The sequence below is a fragment of the Dromiciops gliroides genome, chromosome 2 (assembly GCF_019393635.1).
Source record: "Dromiciops gliroides isolate mDroGli1 chromosome 2, mDroGli1.pri, whole genome shotgun sequence".
Lineage (NCBI taxonomy): Eukaryota > Metazoa > Chordata > Mammalia > Microbiotheria > Microbiotheriidae > Dromiciops > Dromiciops gliroides.
This window is the reverse complement of record NC_057862.1, coordinates 290,512,349-290,534,125: the sequence shown is the minus strand read 5'-3', so window position 1 is coordinate 290,534,125 and position 21,777 is coordinate 290,512,349. Positions and strand designations below refer to the sequence as shown.

The 21,777-nt window shown below is 39.1% G+C and overlaps 2 protein-coding genes across 2 annotated transcripts in view; one reads left to right on the top strand and one right to left on the bottom strand.

Moving 5' to 3' along the window:
• The window catches only part of ZFYVE21 (zinc finger FYVE-type containing 21), a 39,011-nt gene extending 23,610 nt beyond the window's left edge, over window positions 1-15,401 (top strand). Inside the window, 6 exon segments of the mRNA XM_043982278.1 lie at window positions 1,506-1,674; window positions 7,161-7,236; window positions 8,002-8,093; window positions 8,720-8,773; window positions 12,158-12,300; window positions 14,697-15,401. Coding sequence (XP_043838213.1) covers window positions 1,506-1,674; window positions 7,161-7,236; window positions 8,002-8,093; window positions 8,720-8,773; window positions 12,158-12,300; window positions 14,697-14,732 — 570 coding nt within the window. The 3' untranslated portion in view covers window positions 14,733-15,401.
• Window positions 15,402-15,718: 317 nt separating this feature from the next.
• The window catches only part of PPP1R13B (protein phosphatase 1 regulatory subunit 13B), a 121,672-nt gene continuing 115,613 nt past the window's right edge, over window positions 15,719-21,777 (bottom strand). The window contains exons 15-17 of the mRNA XM_043982279.1: window positions 21,337-21,503; window positions 20,109-20,308; window positions 15,719-17,651 (exon numbers count right to left, since the gene is read on the bottom strand). Coding sequence (XP_043838214.1) covers window positions 17,610-17,651; window positions 20,109-20,308; window positions 21,337-21,503 — 409 coding nt within the window. The 3' untranslated portion in view covers window positions 15,719-17,609. The remainder of the gene's footprint in view (window positions 17,652-20,108; window positions 20,309-21,336; window positions 21,504-21,777) is intronic.

The following is a 21,777-nucleotide window of genomic DNA, read 5'->3' as shown; positions in this document are numbered from 1 at the left end:
ATTTCCCTGGATATTTTTGATTTTTTCTTTTTCCAAATGAATTTTGTTATTATTTTTTCTAGCTCTATAAAATAATTTTTAGGTAGTCTGATTGGTATGGCACTAAGTACATTAATTTAGGCAGTATTGTCATTTTTACTATATTAGCTCTGCCTATCCATGAGCAATCAGCAAGCGTTTTTAAAGGACCTGTTCTGCTCCAGGTACCACTAAGTGCTGGGGGTACAAAGAATGTCAAAAAGGAGTTGCTGCTCTCAAGGGGCTCCTCAGCTTATATTTTAAATTTCATTTTTATTCATAACTCTGGGAAGTAAAAGTGACATGCTATTCTGTTTAAAACAGTGTTATCACCTACTTCTTCCTCACTTGAGTTCTGTGCATTTTATCTAGACCTGAACCTCAAGAAGGTTAGTAAACAAGGGCATGGTGTAGAGCAAAGGGTTTTATGTTTGGAGGCAGAGGATTGGCTTTTCTCCATGCTTAAGGACTATAAGGGTCATAAATCATTTCCCTTTGATTCTCAGTTCTGTCTTCAAATAAAATGGAAGGACTTGAAATCCTGTTATATTCCAAGTGGTAATGAAAGGTCCTTATCTAGGTCGTCTCTGTAGCTGTGGAGGACCAGGAGGCAAAGGAGAGAATTCCAATTAGTGGGTGGGAATTATAGGGAGGCAGATGTTGACTCACTACAAGGGAGAATAATTATAACTGTCCAAATGATGAAAAGGTCTGTTTCATGAAAACTTAAGTTCCCTGTCCCTAGAAGTCTTTTGAACAGAGGTAGAACAACCACTCGTCAGGGTTGCTGTAGAGGGGTTCCTGTATAGGACAGAAGATTGAACTCTGACTTTTAAGGTCCCTTCCAAATCTAAGATTTTGCGATTCAAATTGAGAGAACCATCTACCCTGGACACTGCCTCTTATACACTGGAGGAGAAAGTACTACTTTTGGTGGTGATTTTCATAGAACTTGGAGCAAGAAGGGAACTTCATGATCACCTAGGACAGCTCATTCATTCTATAGCTGAGAAAAAACTGAAAGCCCAGGGAAGGGGAAGTGACTTGTCAGAGCAGCAAAGTGGAAAAAAAGCGAGCACTGACTGGCTGACATTTACCATAAGTGTGATTTTTAAGAGGTGGCTTCCATTTTTATGCAGCCATTTGGATAGCTGATAAAGCAATCAGGGTAGGCACCTATGATGGTATTTTCAACACTTGGTCCTGAATGATTTGACTTTTGCCCTCTAGTCATTTCATCTCTCCATTCCCCCCAATTATTATTTCTTTTTGCAGGGTAATGAGGGTTAAGTGACTTGCCCAGGGTCACACAGCTAGTAAGTGTCAAGTGTCCGGGGTTGGATTTGAACTCAGGTCCTCCTGAATCTAGGGCCAGTGTTTTATCCACTGCGCCACCTAGCTGCCTCCATTCCCCTGTATTTTACATGTTTTTGCCCATCCCACTCCTAACCCGTTGCTAATGACTGAACTCTTGGTTCTTTACCCAGCACCACTGTCGCCGCTGTGGGAAGTGTTTCTGTGATAAATGCTGCAGCAAGAAAGTACCGTTGCCTCGGATGTGCTTTGTGGACCCTGTACGACAGTGTGCAGAGTGTGTGCTTGTGTCTCAGAAAGAAATGGAGTTTTATGACAAGCAACTCAAAGTGCTCATGAATGGTAAGCCTTATTTGGGTGAGTAGTCTGAATGGCTTGAATCTTGAGTCTTAACTAAGACAAGATTAGTGTCTGTATATTTGGTGTATTTACCTTTCTTATACTTCCTTCCTTCACATTTCCCCCACCCCCCACCCCATTTTCTGCTTTGTTCAAAAGCCACGACTGAATTCCCTTTTCAGAAAGACATGTCTTTAAAATTGTTTTATTTTATTCTTATTGCACATGGAAGGGATTATAATGTGACCTCATATGATGTTGCCTGCTCCAAACAGTTCTTTTCCTGAATGCGTAAAAAATCCCCCTCACCCTAGATCACCTTTTAGCTACAGCAGATACCCCTTGAAATGTGGGCTTTCACAGAATGAAGTTATCATCAATGAGTTATTATCTGCATTGTGGATTCCATTATATTAATATTGCTCCTAAACTTGGGCTTTTTGTCTAAACTACTATTTCTATTGAGAGTGCTACCATCCTTCTCATTACCCAGGTTTATTTATGTCCATGTCACCTTCTGCTTTTCATTCTTCCTCTTCCCACATATCCAGTCAGGGACCAGACATGATGATTTCTCCAGAACATCTTTCATTTTTACACCCTCCCTCTAGTTCAGGTGTATATCATCTCAGCTGTTGAAATAATAGCCTCCTAATGAACTTCCTTGTTTTATTCCATTCTCCACAATCTGCCAAAGTGATTTTCCTAAAGCCACAGTCTGAACATGTCATCCATTTCCCTTTTTAGCAAACGCAAGTAGATCTTACTGCTGCTAGAATCAAATATATTTCATTATTATCTCCTTTTAAAATGTCTAAGTTTTATAATTAATATCTGTAATTGTTAGTAGAGTGGGATATGATATAGAAATAAATATATGCATGGGGAGGTGTGCTAAAAATGTTTTGCATGATCAAAAAAGTTTGGAGACCAGTGTTCTAGGTCAGAAGTGTCAAACAAACATCCCACAATGCTCTCCAGTAAATGTAATAGGAAATATTTAATGAAATAAAAATACAATAAAGCATGATGTTAATATGTGATTTTCTAAATCAATATGAACCCAAGGGATCATTATTTATGGTCTAGTGGCCCTTTTTCTATCTGAGTTTTACACCAGTGTTCTAGGTCACCAGTGGTTTATCCCTTTAATCACAGAACACTTAAGTAGTGGACTACTGAGGTGCAGAAGGCTATGTGCTCAGGTACACATACACACATTTATTTAGTCAAGGTGGTATGGAACTCACTGTTCCTTCAAGCTTGGGTGGTCATTTCTGGCTCCCTCTGACTCTTGCTCTTTTGGTGACTGGCTTTTTCTTCTGATCTCTATCTGTTGTTGAGGCTTCTGATCTCCACTGCCTTGGCTCACTTCTCATAGGATGACAGATCTAGAGGTGGAATGGTCTCAGAAGCCATCTAGTCCAACCCCCTTATTTTACATATGAGGAAACTGAGCCCAGAGAAGTGTCATTTCTTATCAAGGTTACCCAAGTATTGGCGGCAGCTAGGTGACACAGTGGATAAAGCACTGGCCCTGGATTCAGGAGGACCTGAGTTCAAATCCGGCCTCAGACACTTGACACTTACTAGCTGTGTGACCCTGGACAAGTCACTTAATCTTCATTGCCCCACCCCCTCAAAAAAAGGTCACAAGTATTGTCAGAGATGGAATTTAGTTCCCTTAACTCCAGAGCTAATGTTCTTTCCATGCATCCCTAGACCCATTCTTGTATTTTACTCATGTCTTTTTGTTTCTTCACTTCTCTGCTTTTTTTTTAAATTTCCCCCCAATTATATGTAAAAGCAGTTTTTAACATTCATTTTACAAAATTTTCAGTTCCAGCACTTCTCTGCTTTTTGTTGGGAAGGCCTTAACCTTCCAGAGGCAGCGCTGTCCAGTCAAAGCAGCAGAACGCTCCTCTCTTCATAGGCCACCTGACCATTCACAAAGTCTAGGTCGCTGTTATGGGATGTCAGGGGTTTAAGGGGCCTTCGAAGCCATCTGGAGATCATCTGGCCCAAAGTCTTCATTTTACATATAGGAAAGCCAAGACTCTCAAGAGTGAAAGTAACTTGCCTAAAGTCATGTAGCTGCAAAGGTGGGACTAGAATTGAGGTCTCCCTATTTCTGGCTGAGAGCTCTTTTCTTTAAAAAACAAAAATATATATATATGTATGCATATATATAATATAGTTACAAACTCAACACTTGTCATAGATAAAATATCAGCTATAAACTCCAGATAAAGCCATAAAATCTGAGCTGTTTACATTTTTATTTTTTTTAAATCAACAATATAACTAGAAAGAATATTCAGTATGTCCCTTTTCAATCTCTTTTCCATTTCTATACTCATGGTTTTTTAAAAATGTAATCTTGAGGGGCAGCTAGATGACGCAGTGGTTAAAGCACCGGCCCTGAATTCAGGAGTACCTGAGTTCAAATCCGGCCTCAGACATTTGACACTTACTAGCTGTGTGACCCTGGGCAAGTCACTTAACCCCCATTGCCTGCAAAAAAACAAAAACAACAAAAACTATGTAATCTTGGTAGTCTATTAACCTTGCTTTGCATAACTATATGCCTTTTATTTTTTGTATTCTTAATATTTATCACTTTAAAAAAATTATCATGTTTCATAACAGTGATATGCCACAATCTATCCATTCTATAGTCATTGGACATATAAATGTTTTGTTTTTCACCCTAAAGCATCTATGAATGTAGATTGTAGAGATTGTCAATAAAAGGAAAATGGACTTTTCTCAATATAGAGTTCCAAGTAGTGGGATCATTAGTTCAAAAGATGTGGTAAGTTTTGTAGTTCTTTTTGGTTTTTTGCTATAGGCAAGCATGGCATATCAGGTAGAATTTTAGGGTTAGAAAGATCTGGGTTCAAATTTGGCCTCTTGGTAGTAGTTTTATGACTCCCTGTGCCACAAGCAGCTCCCTAAAACTTATCTATTATGGTCACAGATGGGTTTACGTCTGGTGAACGGAGTTTGCTGGACTCAATTTTTTTGTTTTTGTTTTTTGCTGGACTTGACTATTTTATGGTGCCAGAGTAACCTGTAGAAGACTGGAATGAATCTCCATTTTTCCAGAGACTTGCATAAAGAAACAAATCTATATGAGATAGGGATAGCTAACACTGGATGACAGAATGAGAATCCAAAAAGATTTTGACAGGCTAGATGGATGAGCCATAGTTAACAAGATGAAGCTTGTCCATTTGGGCAAGTATTTTGTTTGTTTTTATATTATATTATATATATAAATATATATATTTTTTGGGGGGTAGGGCAATGGAGGTTAAGTGACTTGCCCAGGGTCACACAGCCAGTAAGTATCAATTGTCTGAGGCTGGATTTGAACTCAGGAACTCCTGAATCCAGGGCCGGTGCTTTATCCTCCACTGCGCCACCTAGCCACCCCTATTTTGTTTGTTTTAATCCAAATACAACATAAGGTGGGCATAGCTAGACAGCAGTTCTTGTGAAAAAGACCTGAGAGTTTTAGTGGACTGCCTACTTAGAATGAGTCAGCAATGTGACAGTAGCTAAATGCCAAATATCATAAATGTCCAGAAAAAGGAAAGTCTCCCTAAGTATTCTGCATCCTGCCCTGGTCAGTTCACATGTGAAATATTGTGTTCACTTTGGGGCATATTTTAGGAAGGACATTGACAAACTGGAGCAAATCTGGGATAAGGCAGGGAACTGAAAACCATGCCATTGAAGAACTGGTTGAAGGTACTGGAGCTATTTAGTTTGGAGCCCTCATTTGAGGGGAGGGTAATAGTACTAAAGACTGGGGAAAGGTCATTTTTACTGATAGAGCTCCCTTTTTCTATTCAAAGCTATCCCCAAACTGTTGTCAGAAGTCCAAGTCAGCCTGTATGATCTGGGCATCTTCATCAGACTGCAAAAAGTCTACCCCCCCCAAAATGTTTGGGGAATTTTTTACTCCCAGTGAGCCTGAAAGGCATCCACATTGAGGAAATGATGAATTCTGATAAACTGATAATCCTGAGGAGCAGAATTGCTCTCAAATTACACAGATTCCTAAATGGAGATGAAGTATGTAACACAGCCTTGCACCTTACATGAAAGATTAATACTTCTTGCCCACAATAAGCATTTCTTCAGAGAAGCATTTGGCAAGTTTTCAATTTTTTGTTTGTTTGTTTGCTTGGGGTTTTCGTTGTGGGGCAGTGGGGGTTAAGTGACTTGCCCAAGGTCACACAGCAGGTTTTCAATTTTTAATCTTCTTGTTGGTCTTTCAGCTTCAGGAAGAATCATTAGCTCTAAATGCCAGGTCTTTATGAAGCTCTTTGCTTGTTTTGGGGGGGATTAACTAAGCACTTTCAATCTAATAGTTTGCTATTAAGTTCTTGACATTGTTTGTTGATTTCAGCTGCATTTGCCTTTGTGGTTTGGTGCAGCAGGTCCTGTTTCCCGTTAGGCTTAAGTAACACCTGAAGTGCTTGACTTCCTATATCAACAACTCTTGAGCATCTATTGCAGCTGTGCTTTAAAAGTTATAGCTGTTGCATATTGCCTTGGAATAATATCCTTTCTTTAAAACCACCATATTAAAAGCACAACAAAAGAGAGCAATACAACATGTGTAAGGCTGATGACTGAGGAAATAGTTAAATAAATTTGTGGTACATAAATATAGTATTTCAGTGCGGTAAAAAATGGTGAATACAGAATGGGAATACTAATGAACTGATACAAAGGGAAATAAGCAGAAACAGGAAGAAAAGATACACAATGACTAAGATACTATAACTGGAAAGAGCAACAAAAATCAAAACGGGTGCTGTGAAATTATAACCACCGAGATATATGAAAAGGTGGGAGACTAGGAGTGGAACAGGATACATTAGAGGAAGACTTGGTTGACGTTGGTTATTTTTGCTGAACTTTTTTTTTCTTCTTTATGATTCTGTGTTACAAGGATTATTAGAATGAAAGTTCCTCGATAGGACAGTAAGGATTTCAGTTTTTGTCTTTGTATCTTTACCTCCTGACATACCACGTGGCATATAGTGGGTGCTTAATAAATGCACCAACAGTAGCATGTAGAGGTGCTTAATGAATGTACCTCCCAGTATCAAACTATGACTGATAAAGGATGGCTCTGTGTGGGAGAGGAGAGATATTTTGGGAAATGTAGATAATGTAGAAATAAAACAGAAATAAAAACACTTTTTTTTAAACATTTGATGAATGTTAAATATTGAACATTTCCCTAAAACCTTAAATTTTATTTAAAAGTAAAGTAGAACAGCTGTTTTAAAATTAAAACTTAATAGGCTATCTACCTATACAGAACTAACTGGAATATAGGATTTTTTCCCCTATCGTTAGCCTGACCAAAAAAAAAAAAAAAAGGGGGAGAGAGAGAGAAAGAAAGAATTGCTTTAAGAGCTAATGAACTTATAACTATTTTCTTTTAAATTTCTTTGTGTTTCAAGGAGCCACTTTCTGTGTGACACTAGGAACATCAGAAAAATCTGAATTGATGGTTTGTCGCCTTTCTAATAATCAGAGGTAAGAAATATTGGTATCTTTAGATCCAGTGAGGTGTTCTGTATCATCTTGCCCAATCCACTCAGTTCCAAATGTTATAAGAAAACTGAGGCTCTGAGAGACCATGAAATCAGCATAAAGAATTAAGCCAGAAGTTCCAGGTTCAAGTTCTAGTTCTGACATTCCGGCTGTGTGATCTCAGGATCAATTTTCTGAATCTGTTTCTTTTTTAAATTGGAAATATTACTTCTTGTGCTCCTATATTGCATAAGGTTGTAAAGAATTTATCTGGCAATAATAACTCACTCTATAAAAATAGTTTAAAGTTTGCAACAATCCTATTGAGTAGGTAGTACAAGTAGTATTATCTCATCTTACAGCTAAGAAAACTGAAGCTGAGAGAGATGAAGTGATTTGCCAATTCTTGGTGGAAATGAGACACTGTGTAAAGTTTCTGACTCTCACAGTGCTCTCTCACTACTACACCAAACTGTTTCTTCTGTGAATCTTGGAAGCACTTTAACTTGCCTCCAATCTATGTACTTTCCATTGTCACTAATGTTAATATGTTGGATCCAATCATTCCTTAATATGAAAGCTTAATCATACATACAATATATGTATGTATCACCTGCTATTACTAAGAACATGTAATATTCAGGCCTTTCTAGTGAATGCAGAAGGAATCTTCCCATGAATCTACTACATGGTTACCCATGGACCCAGTACTACATGGATATAAGAAAAATTGGCTTGGCTTAAAAAATTTGTATTTTATTTCTGCAGATACCTGTTTCTGGATGGAGATAGCCATTTTGAAATTGAAATTGCTCAAATTTCAACTGTCCAGATACTAACAGAGGGCTTTACTCCTGGAGGTAAATGTTAATATAAAACTGCTAATGAACAGGATTTTGAAATGTCTATGGAATTCACATTCTTGAATGAAAACTGGCTCTTATGTTCATGTCCTTTAAAAGGGAACAGAGTAAAGGTATTAATCTTAAGTAACCAAGCTGAAACATGGATAGGCGTTAAAGTCATCACAGTCTTTAGGGGGGAAAAGGTACAGGTTTCCATGGATTCTATTGATTAGTCCAGTTAGCAAATACCAAAGTACTTCTGTATTGATTTTTCCTTTGGCTAAGTCCTTTAATGTTCCATTTTATTTTCCATTCAATTAAAATTGCTTTAAGTGCATCAGGCCCTCATTCCTCAAGGAGAAGGCTTTGGTTCATGATGGCTCTGAATTGGAGCCTGAATTTCTAACATTCCCCTGTCTATTTTCCTCATGTATTTAGGTAGTATTAGATCTGAATCTTTTCCCATTTAAATTTTATTCCTAATTTTTATGCCCTCTTTTACTTGAAAATTGTTAGCATTTGGGACTTGTGAAATTGGTAGGTCAGCAAATTCATGTAACTTAACCAACCTTGCTTTCTGTTTTCTGATGGGTCTCTTGATTGCTCTTTCTTCTCACTGCCTGCCTACCTTCTTGATGTAGAAAAAGATATTCACACTTATACCAGCCTCCTGGAGAGCCAACACATTACTGAAGGTCAGCACTGTTAATGTGAGCCTCCATCCCCAAAGCATGCTTTTGTGATCATTCCCCCTTCCCTAACCCTTCACTATGGATGATCCCTATAAAAGTTCTGTGTGCAATTACATTTTAATTTTCTTCTCTGAATGATGTTTGAGGTTATATCTAGATTACAATTATTTAAAAGGAATGGAACTTAAAATATTTATTGATTCACTTATTTCCCTAAAATGCTTGAACATATACCCTTTGCAAGGTCCTCTTTGAGGCTATGTTGTGCCGAACAGTTCCCTGCCTTCCTCCTCCCCTCAACCCAGTAGTGTTCTCTGCTGTCTAGGATACCTCACCATGGGACCCTCCACCCCACCTTTTCCCTACTTCCTCTCACTTATCCAAACATTTCCTGCCACCCCCACCCCCACTCCCACTACAGCTTAGCTTTCTTGTGTCCCTCTTCTCAAAGTCCTGCTCTGCAAATTATGATCCTAGATGTTGATGTGTTACCCCAAAGGTAGAAATATTGTCCTATGGTGGACAGGTGAGAGGATCATAGGATGTAGAACTGAAAGACATTTTAGAGATCATCTTCTCCAACCCTCCACGGATCAGGAAATAGAAGCCCAGATCACAAGCTTTGTGACTTAGATCCATTAGGAAGCTCCTGTCTGTGCCACTATCCTCTGGGTGGACCGTAGAGGAAATAGGCTTTTCTCTGCAGCAAAGCAGGACTCTGGGACAAGAGACAGGAAAGCGGATATTGCTCTTAGCCTGGCTCAGGGGCTGGGTAAGATGTAAAAGCTAGAATTCATTCCTTCCTCTAACAGAAAAGGAAAGTAAGCACCACAGAAAGGGGAGAAGTTTTCCAAGGTAGTAAGAAGTTCTCTAGTGGGTTGCAACCCCATGGGGTTGAGTAATTGAATGTGGGGGTTGTGAAAAATTTGGCAACCATAAAAGGTTAGATATGCCTATTTTATATACCTATATACCCCGGGTTGCAAAACGATTTCTCAGGCAAAAAAGGGTCGCAAGTGGAAAATGTTTACGAAGCCCTGCTGTAGGGCTGAGCTCAGCCAGCCAGAACCAATGTTTTAGCAATAGGGACTAGCACCATCTGGTGGCTGTTTTTACTTCTACATATAGATGCGCCTTGTTCTGAAGAAATCCAGCTTTTAAAAATCCACATTAATAGTGATATATTGAGGATATTTTTTTTCTTAAAAAGAAGAGCACCTTGGGGTACCTCTAATAAGGTCCCTAGTTAGAAATTTGTAAAAATTTTCTTTATACAGTTTTTCAGGAACACATTACATACAAGCAAGAACTTCTGGCATAAATGCATTTATCTACTATTTCAGGTTCAGATTTGGTTGTCTTTTTCTGTCTGAAAGACAAAAAGAGAACCCAGACATAGCTGTAGTCCTGATTTCTGACTCTAAAACCACTTCTCGAGGGTAGCAAAATTCTAGGTGGCCAGAAAAAAGCTCCCAAAGGAGCTTTTCCCAGAGAAATAAAATAAAAATTTAAAAGAAGATACACAGGAGGGAGGGTATTCTCCTAATTCAAGAAGACAGGCCTCTTTCTATTGATTTTTTCATCTCTTTGCCCAAAATTTGAAGTATTCTATCCTCTCTCTAGGGCTTCAAAATAATGTTCAGTAATTTTGTTAATGCAACTAATGTTTTAGTCTAATTCTCAAGGGTTAATTACAACCAGCAGAAATGTTATTGTCTCAGCAATTTCACAGCCATCTGTACTACCCCTATGGTTACAGGTTTCTTCTGTGTGCTGGGGCTTTGGGGATTAGCCAGAGTCAGAGAGCCAGGCTCTAGAGCGCCACACAAAGAAAAATGAGATTTCTTCTGTACTGTGGTTTTTTTGTCCAGTCTTTTTCTTGGTGAATTTGCTACAACTTACTTGTAAGGTTGCATAACTGATGTATTATGCTCAGGCCAGGGGCCAGCACAGTTTAAAGCACTGTAGTTTAAGCACTTAGTCAAGACCATTTTGTTGCCTAAGTGAATATCTTCATAGTTTTTCCCCTCAATACTAAAAGTGTTTTCTGTTTTAGTCCTTGAATGAAGCAGTAATAAAAGTAGGCCAGTGGCTATTTAGTTGTGGCAGAGGTACAGGTATTTGGCACAAGTGGGTGGAGTATGTCGTGAAATTGGGGCTTTCTACTGTGGGTTTTTTTCCTGTAAATTCATAGAATCACAGAATTTTAGAGGTGAGAGGGACATTAGTCATTTGGCCAGTACCTGAAAGGAATTCCCACCAAAACATACCTAACAAATATTCATCCAGCATCTGCTGGAAGATGTCCAAAAAGTATCACCTCTTAAAGCATTTTGGGGATATTCCTGATCAAAACTTCTGCATCGAGCCTTAATTTGCTGTGCCATCTCCATCCGTGGCCCCTGGCTCTGCCTTCTGTGGCTGAGAAAAGTGTAATCCCTCTTGCAGGACAGGCCATCATAGTCTTTAAAATAGTTGTCCTTTCCTGTCTTCTTTTCTCCAGAGTTTCAGCTGATCCTCATTATAATATGCACTCAAGATCCTTCAGCATCACTCACCCTCCTCTTCACACTCTCCAGCTTATTAATGTCCTTAAAGTGTGGCACCCTGAATTTATCACAGAACTCCAGATGAAGTGTTCTTTATTCCTGGAATCTACTCCAGGATACCCTCTTTTCCAGTGAAATTTGGCTTTGTAGCTCTGCATTTTGGTGCCCATTAGTTCCCAATATCCAGGCCTTCAGCCATGGGAAAAGACTACATATCGTCCACTTCATTTAATCCTAAAACTGCTTCTGTCAGGAATTGGGACTGATTCCAAAGAAGTGCCTTGGATAGCTTTAGAGGTTTTACCCAAGTGACTTCGTGTCCCACCCATCATAGAATGACTAACTCCTAAAGAAGGCAGGGAAGAATGGAATTCGAATAGGAAGCTAGGGAGAATGCTGCCATCTTTGAACTATTTTACTGTTCAGAAATGATGGTAGAAAAGAAAGAATGCTAACACTGATCCATGCCAAAGGGGAAGGCTTGCTAGACGAGGTAAGCCTGAGTAGTTAGAGGCTTCCCCTGAAAAACAATAGGAGAATAAAATAGAAGAACATTTGTGCGTTAGCAGAGAGCAAAAGAACCATCATCTGACATCTTTTAGGCTACTTAAAAATGTCTAGGGTTGTAGAGAGTTGGGTTTATTTAAGAGTAACATAAGGTCACAGGCCCTGGTATTCCATAGAAGGAACACATTCAGCATTAAGTAGATACCTTGAACAGGTGAGAGGACAGGCATACTCAGATTGTCTTGAGTTAAGTGTTTGCTCCTCAGAGAGAGGGACCCCACACTTGAGAGATGACAATTAAGAAAGGGACTTCTGTTTTCTCCTTTTCCAGGAGGCAACGCTCGAGCCACTGGAATGCTTCTCCAGTACAAAGAGCCAGGAGCTCAGGATGTGACCCAGATGAAGTTCACTGCCAGTGAAGACTCTAACTCGAACAAAAAGCAGTCAGCCACCTGGTTAGCAGCTATGCATAAGGTACTTTGTAAAGCACTTACTTTCTTTCCAGCTGGCTAGCTCGTGCCCAACAAAAAGCCCCTTGGAAAAGTTAGTTTAAAAGAACAATACTTCCTCTTAAAGCATCCCCCCTCCCAAAAAAAAGCTGGCTAAATTTCGTTTTTGTTATCTATTTAGAATAAAGGGGATTGTCCAAACCGAAGATAGCTGCTACCTACTACTCAATACTGTCTGATTAGTTAGGACCCAAGAATGAAGGGAAATCACCCAACTGGTAAAAGCTTAAGTCATTTCAGTTTCCAGAGGAGGAAAAGTGGCCTGCCATATCTTAGCATCTCTTGGGAGTAAATCAGAAGCAACAGCTGAGTAGCTTTAAGATGAAGTTAATTCTGTGCAAACAGGCTTTCCATTCTGCTAGCTAGTCAGCAAGACAGCTGCCCACCCTGACTGGGCCCCGTGCTTATAAAGAAATAGGCTGAGAATTCAATGAATCAGGAAAATCCAAGTCTAATTATAAATCCTGTTCTAAATGATAAGGGCAAGGTCCCAGGTCTCTAGTGGTTTTTTTTTTTTTAAGTTCTAATTAATCTGAGAAGGCTCTTGCTCAGTAAAAACAAGTGTTTATTCATTTCAAAAGGAAATGGATGGGGCAGCTAGGTGGCGCAGTGGATAGAGCACCAGCCCTGGATTCAGGAGTACCCGAGTTCAAATGCGGCCTCAGACACTTGACACTTACTAGCTGTGTGACCCTGGGCAAGTCCCTTAACCCCAATTGCCCCCCCCCCCAAAAAAAAAAAAGAATTGGAAATCAAAGGAACACCCATCAATTGGGGGAATGGCTAAACAAGCTGTGGTATATGATGGTGATGGAATATTATTATGCTATAAGAAATGACAAGCAGATGATTTCAGAAAGGCCTGGAAAGACTTGTATGAACTGATGTATAGTGAAGTGAGCAGAACCAGAACACTGTACACGGTAAACAACAATATTGTGAATGATTTCGCTATTCTCAGCAATGCAATGATCCAAGACAATCCCAAAAGTCTAAGGATGAAACATACTATCTCCCTCCGGAGAAAACTGATATTGATGGAACAGACTGAAGCATGCTATTTTTCACTTTCTTCTATTCAAGTTTTATTATAAAAAATGACTAATATGGCAGTGTTTTACATAATTGCACAGGTATAACCTATATCTGCTTATCACCTCAGGGAGAGATAGAATTTGGAACTCAAAACTTTAAATAAAAATGCTTATTTTTTAAAAAAGGAAATGGAGCTTAATTGGATACTAAAAAAGTATTTTGTGTTTTGTTGTTTTTTTTTGCAAAGAAATAGGGTAAAGGCAGATATGCCTCTTCTGGAGCAGTTTTGCTGCTAGTTATAGCCATGGAAGCAAAGTATGCTTGTTGATAAGACCTTTTTTTGCACTATTTTTTAACATAAATACACAAGAAAACCACAAGTAGTAATTGTTGTTGTTGTTTTATTTTTGGCAATTAAGTTGTTCTAAAGATAGCTGAGTCACTAGAATCATAAACATACCCAAATAGTATATCCATAAGCACTTTTCTTCACTGCTAACATGTTGATAGAAATTAAGTCTTAGCCTTATTATACAAGTGTTAAACTGTTACATAAGTGTTGAACTGTAGAGCCAAGATCCAAAACCGTCTGTCTTCTGACTCCCAAGTCTCCTATTTCACCAGTTCCAACACCTCAGTGTCCTTAATTTGTCTTCATATTTCTTTGAGCACCTATACAAGAAGGCCTTACCTACTGTACACATAGTAAATTTGTTGAGTGACCAGAAGTAGTACATCGGCCCTCAAAGCCCCTAAGCCTGGGCTGTCCTAGAGCAAAGTAGTCATTCAAGGGGCCAGCCCCCCCTGCTCTCTTTATAAAGCATAGGAAGGAACCCCGGAGGCCTCCAGTCTAAGCCCTCAATTTAAACATGAGAAAATCAAGTGGCAAAGAAGAAACCTGCTGCCTCTCCAGTGGTCCTCCCCCCCCCCCCGAAATATATATGTTTTTTAAAATTCAATACCTAAAAGTATCGATTTGGTTCTGAGGGAGGATCTGAACATGCTGGGTAGTAATATTTCTTGGGCATCTTTTCCTTAAATGGCACATTAGCAAAGTTAAACAGTGCCTAAGTCAGTTCAATTATAGGCTATTCATTAATAAGCTAAGCTTCTATCTGTGACTCAGATTGATTATGACAGCTAATTTTCTACTTTATACTAAATAGACCTTTGTTTTGCTTGCTTTTCACACCAAAGAGTGTGAAAAGAGATAGAGATATTACAAATGTTTGGTTTTGCCCTTCTTGCTTCTAATGCTCCTGACCCAGGAATTAGTTGTTAGATATATTCATCAATTTTACTCTTTTTTATTTGCTATATATATAGGCAGCCAAACTCCTCTATGAATCCCGGGACCAATGATCATGGAAGTGTTTGAGAAGCTCTATGAAACTTCCGTATGTTCACAACTGATTACTTCTGTAAGTGCTGGGAAATGCAATCAAAGTGTTTGGAAAAACCTAAGTGTTCATTGATATAGTGCAATATGTATACAGTTTATTAATGCTTTAAATGCAGCTTCACATTTGACTTTGTATACTTTATCTCAGTGGTACTTATTATGGGCTGAAGGAGAATCTGACCCATAACTGCTGTTAAACTGTCAGGTATTTTGAGCATAATGTATACGATGTTTATATAATACATACTGGGTTTACCATAGAGTACTTACTAGTAGGTCGTTTCAGTGTCCTTTTTTGCTTTCTTACGGGAGTAAATCACTCAGGATTTTTGCTTTATATTTGGAGGTAAAATGTCCTGATGTCGAGCTATCCATTGCCAATAAAACCTGCCTTAGATTGTTTTATACAATGTTCTTTTACGATATCACTAACTGGACTTAAACAAACTTTTGATACTTACTAAAAGTTTGTAGTTTTTATGGTCCAGGTTTTATACTTTTCACTTGATTAAAATGATTGTACAGCAATTTGTGCATAAAACATGATTAAAAACTATTTTGGAAAATTCATAGCCATGCTCCATTTTTTGGTCTTGTAACTTCTAGAGGCCTGCAGGTCCTTAGTACAGCCTCCTCACTATACCAACAAGGAAGCTGAAGCCCAGAAATAGGAGGTGATTTGCTCAGTGTCATATAGGAATTAAAATAGAAGAACTGGGATTACAACCCAGATCTTTAAGTCTAAAATTCTTTCTATTACAAAGTTCAACTGTCATTAACATTTAGGAGACTGGGTCTGGCCTAATAACCAAAAATCAGTTTTAGGGGAAAAAACCACCCCATTTGTCAGAAGCAGAATAAATTCGTGGCTTAAGGACAAGTTAGAACAAACTTCAGAAGTACTTTCTCCACTTCATGAGAACAGACCGATACATTCAGACCCAAGTCAGGGATAACCATAGTTTATTTGTGCACATTTACATCAGAATTAGCATTATCAAGGCTCTCAGAAATAGTGATTCTGTCACATTCATATAGCAGTTTTTTTTCAACAATATCTTTTTACTTTCCATCACCACTATATATAGTATATTATATATGTACACAGGTAATGCTAAAATGTGGTCAGTTACAGCACTGCATCAATTGTTTTTATATAGATATAGATATATATAGATATACATATATAAATTATACACAAGACTTATACATGGAAAAAAATCCTACACTTTAATGAAAAACATATTTCCAACATGGCTACAACTCAAAGATAAAATTCAAAAAAATACTCTTGGTATATAAAAGCATATACATATAGTTCAAACTCCAGTGAAGTGCTTTAGTTTCCTCTTACCTACAAAATAGTGGACAACATTATTGCATAACTGGCCCAGAATTAGGTATAGGACTGTTGAGAACCATAGCAACTGTCCTCCTCCTGGCTCAATGCACCCGTCTTTTTACCCTTGTCTAGAATTTCCATCTCATCGATTAATTTCCTTTTTTCACCACAATGCTACCACTGAGTAATGTTCTCAGCATCAGTTCAGTCCTTCAGCTGCCAGCCCAGCATCCCTTAGTCACTTACACAAGCTCTGACACTGCTCAACTATTTTATTCCCATCTATTTGGACATACCTTTAAACCTTGGCTTAAATTGACTTTAGCTCCAGTGTTACTGACTGCTTTCAGATTCAGAACAAATTTAAGCTATTAGTATTAAGAAACACATATCAATAAAGGTTTTATAAACAAACTTGGTCAACTCAGGAGGTGAGGGAACCTATTTAGAGGTTAGGCTCTTGAAATAAATTAAACCATTCATTTCACTTTTAAAAGCTCCTTGATAAAGGTCTCAAAGAAATACATTGGCTTAAATAAATTAACAGTGGAAGTGAATGACAGTGTCTGGGAGACCTACAACAAAATGGAAAATATCAAAATCTACACCTAAGACAGAACCACCTGCATTTTGTAATTAACACTGACAAGTTCCCATAAGAGATCCTTTGGTAAATAAAAAGATGATGGGGGTGGTGGGGAGGGAAAAGGGAAAGAGGTGCTACAACAGAGAGCCTTGGACTTGGCAATCATGATAGTTTGCAGGGAATCTGTCTTAAGTAGCTAACAGGGAAAGAATGTGTAAAAATAATTTTTTAAGAATGGACTGGCAATGGGGCAGCTAGGTGGCACCGTGGATAGAGCACCAGCCCTGGATTCAGGAGGACCTGAGTTCAAATCTGGCCTCAGACACTTGACACTTACTAGCTGTGTGACCCTGGGCAACTTACTTAACCCCAATTGCCTCACCAAAAAAAAAAAAAAGTAGTGGCAATAGAATTAAGCAAAATGGGGACTAACTAGGGGTTGAGAGCACAACACATGAAGCAGCCAAATGTGTTAGTCTCAAAGCCCCTGGGGCAATTTTCCAACCATGCCTAGGGTGCACAAATGCCTTTTCTCAGTTCTAGATAATGACTATCACCTGATATTTCTATAATACTTTATGATGTAAGAAATTCTTTACATACATTTGATTTAATTTTTGGCAACTAACAGCTAGTTTATGGGATTTCTATTGGCAACAGGGGTGATTGTTTTGAAGGCCTTTTGTTTATTTTGACTTGGTGTAATTGGCAAAATACAGAATTCGTGGACATATAAGTACCATGCGTGGATGCTGGCAGATTAGAAGGAAGGGCCTCACTTACAAACTGCAGATGTTTCTTCTGCTAATGAGAGCACCATTAAAATGAGAGTTCTCCAGCTTCAATTCTTTTGGTAGATTAGGTCTTCAGTGACTTCTGATAATGGCAAAATTGCACTGCTCCATAGGTTCAAGCTAAGGTTCGCTGTCTAGGTTTGATTCGTGGATATAACTAGAAAGAAAAAAAATTCATTTGGGACAAACTGCTGCAGGAGTGGGAAATGACAGTTACTATAAGTGCCTTTAAGGGACTTTGGAGTAGTCAAACACCCTTTTCAAAAAAGAAGCAGCCCCCACTTTGTGGTTGAACATTCCCTCCCTCTTGGCACCTTGAAACTTTTAGACACCATTGCTCTACACTTAAATATAATACCAGGCCTAAAACTATATTCTAATAAAGCACTAATCATCAAAACAAGTAGGTAATGGTTCAAGGCTAGAAAAATAGATCAGAATTATTAGTAAGAGCCAGAAGCAATCAAGAACAGTAGCCTAAACAATGTCTGATACATACAACATAATTTGTGAGGCAAAGAACTTCAAAACCCAGAAGAGTAGTTGGGCAAAAATTAGGTTTAGACCAGCACATAATCCCACATATTCATTCATTCATTCACTGGGGGGATTGGGGGGGGGGGGAGACGAGACAGACCAATGATGGTTAAGTGACTTGCCCAGGGTCATACAGCTAGTAAGCTTTGAGGCCAGATTTGAACTCAGGTCCTCCTGAATCCAGGGATGGTACTTTATTCACTACACCACCTAGCTGCCCTTGTAATCCCATATATTTATAATACTTTCCAATAGAGATGACTTGAATATAAAAAGTTCACAGGACAAACTGCAGGATAGAATGTCCACATCAATAGTCATTTTTACACACCTTTCACTACTCAAGCTTAAGAAAGAATATTTAATCAAATAAGTAGGTAATCCTAAAAGACAAAGATGAATTGAATTATGTAAATAAAATAAAATTAGGGCAGCTAAGTGGTGCAGTGGATAAAGCACCGGCCCTGGGTTCAGGAGGACCTGAGTTCAAATCCGACCTCAGACAATTAACAATTACTAGTTGTGTGACCCTGGGCAAGTCACTTAACCCCAATTGCCTCACCAAAAAACAAACAAACAAACAAAAATGGTAGTCAGTACTGGAGAAGCTGTGGAGAGGACAAGCACACTAACCCAGTTAAGGCTGTGAAATGGGCTGACCATTCTAAATGTCATTTTAGAATTAGGCAATAAAAGTGACTAACCTCACCATTCTCTTCCTAAAAGGAAAATGATCTCTGACTTGAGGGGGAAATTTTTTTTTAAAAACAGGTAACAAAATATGTAGTCTCACAGAGAAGCAGGGGACAGACCACTACGGCAGAATGTCCACAAAATCAGATTTGTATAAAGAGTGAGGGGAGGAGGAACAGTAAAGTGTTAGTGATATAAAAGCAAAAGGGTATCAAAACTGAAAACATCTGAGCTCTCCTCAAGTCTTACAATTGTATCCAGAAACTACCTTCCTGTAATTTGCTAGGTTTCCATAACTGGTTCTCCCCATTCCCCTGCTGAAGCAATGGGTAACCAAACTTTTCTCATCCATGAGCTGCTTTTCTTTGTTCTTCCCTAGTAGAACTTTTTTCCCAAGAAAGTGGCATTAAATGTAAATTTTCTTGTCTTTATTTTAAAAGAGCATTTCCTCTCTTCCATCTGTTGACCTCTGTTTTTCCTACAGGGGAAGGTGGGGAGGGTGTTGGTGGATTTGTTGAAGGCAACAGCAAAGAATCTTTCCAGAAACACTTCAAATCTGACCTGAAGCCCAGAGAATATTAATATATTTGTTTATAACCTAAGCAGCTGAGGGAAAAGGCAATGCAGAGTAGGAGAAAAAGTATCGGCTCTAGGGACAGAAAATCTTGAGCTCCAGTTCTGACTATGCATGTGTACCGAAATTCCCTGGAGTACCTGTGTGGCAGGCACTGTGTGAAGCCCTTTTAACAAATATTTTATATGATTATTACTATTTTACAGCTGAGCAAACTGAGGCAAACAGAGGTTAAGTGACTTTCCCAGGGACACACAGCTATTAACTATCTGAGGCTGAATTTGAACTTGACTGTCAAGGCCCAGCACTCTATAATCTCAAGGATGGTCCCACAGAAGAGATTAGACTTTCTACTGCCTTAACACTGGAGGGCAAAACTAGGAGTGATAAAATAAGTGAAAGCTGGCAATATAAAGAGTCATCCCAAAGTGCCGTGGGCTGTCTGAAGAGGTGGTAGGTTCTCCCCTACTAGATCTCCTTAAGCAGAGGTTGGCTGACCATTTGTTGGGATAGGGATTCTTATGCAGGATATGAACTAGATAACCAATGAGGTCCCTTTTAACTGCAATGCTCCATTTTTCAGTTTTGCAATGTGGTCATTTGTGAGCACATCACTTACCTACCAGGTTATAACCTAAGTTCCATGAGGACAAGGATAACGTCTGATTTATCTTTCTGCCTCCCTCGGCTTAGCACAGGACCTCATGCATACTAAATAAATGGGTATTACATGAATGCTGACTCTTAACTTTTGGGCAGAAGACTACAGGAAAAGGAAGACTCATATATAAGATAGAACAAGACACATACCCCCAGTAGGTTTTTAGGCACATAACCTTCTCTTTCCCCGAGGCGAGCCCACCACCATTCTGTTTCGTTGTCATCTTTCCGCCTCAAGATAGTAATGGCATCCCCTTCACGGAATGATAGCTCATCACTGTTCTGAGCTTCATAATCCCACAGAGCGTATACCACTCCTTTATTCATCACACCCAGCTTTTCCTGGACACCTGTTATTAAAAAGCAAATGTTAAATAAAAGGCAAGAGCATCTGAAACACATGATCTTCTGTATTCAAGCTATATTTGTGAATGAAATCTGCTCAAGGTATGAAGGTTCAATAGGCACGCAGGGAGCATACCTGACACACGGTGCCCATAAGTGAGCAGTTCAGATCTGATTACTTCATGTAGAGGTCAGAGAGGCTTAAATGGATGAGGAAGATACAGGCAAGGGAGCAGTGCTCAAAGGACAGTGAGCTTTCCTACATTTCAACAAAATGAGCCTTCATAGAAGGCTCACTGAAATCATGACAACAATGCATCATTGTTCTCAAGTGTCAAGTCGAAGTAAGGGTTGTAGCTGTTCATCTGGAGTAGGGACCACTGACTATTAATAAGGAAAGGCAGCACATGACATTACATTGAAATTTTCTCTCACATTAAAGGGGTAAACACTCTTACCAGAATGTGTCTGCCTTGGAGTGGATTCTAAACACTTGTAATCCAAGCAGTTTGTTCCCTTTCCGCTTCTTCCCACCCCTAAATATATATGTAGCCTTTTGAGGACACAGGCTTCATTTACTTTTGGACCCTTCCCTTTCTGCCCTGCACCGTAACCTCTTCTGCTTCTTCTGGGGACAAGCTGAAAGCATGTACATTTGGGTGTATCGATGAAGCTAGTTAGTGCTAGAGAAAGGGTCATTGTTTTGCTTCTATAAGCACAACTGTGCCAGGCCTGCTCTCTCCAGGCTGGGGTTCATAACCTTTGTTTGCGTCATGAAGCACTCTTGTGAAGCCCATGGACCCCTCTTTCCCTGGAGTATTCTATTCCTTGCAGAATGACCTCTCTGGGTTTCTTTTTCATTGCTCTCTCCAATAGTTTGCAATCAATTCCCATGACAAACAGGACTTTTCCTTTCCTTAAACTTGACAGGAAAGTGAATGTGTTCACTTGACTCATTTGCAAAAGAAAGTTACTTGCATCTGATGAAGACAAAGCTGAAACTGTCCATAGATTTTACACACACATCTCTTACCATACAAAAACTGGGAGCACTGAATATAGCCTTCTTCCATTTCTTCACACTTGTCAGCTGCAGTTTCGATGTCACTAATGGTTGAAGCAAAAATTGCTGCCCCGCTTTCTACCAGCTGTTTGCAGAGGTGGACACTGTTGCATGAAGCTGCACAGTGCAGAGGTGTCCTGAAATAAGAGATGGGTAAACAGATGATGGGAAAGCAAAGCAGATTTTCCCACATGCAGGCAGAGACATAGTGAGTGAATGAATGAATGAACGAATGGCTATGTACATGAGACATGTTGACACACAATCTGTTATCGTCCACTATTAATTAATCAATCTCTGTCTCTGGTCCTCAATTTCCTGTAAGATGAAAGAAAGAAAGGTCCCTTCCAAGTTCTAATGCTATTACTGAAGAGTCCTTACTTTTTTTCTATCTTATTGTATGGAACCTAT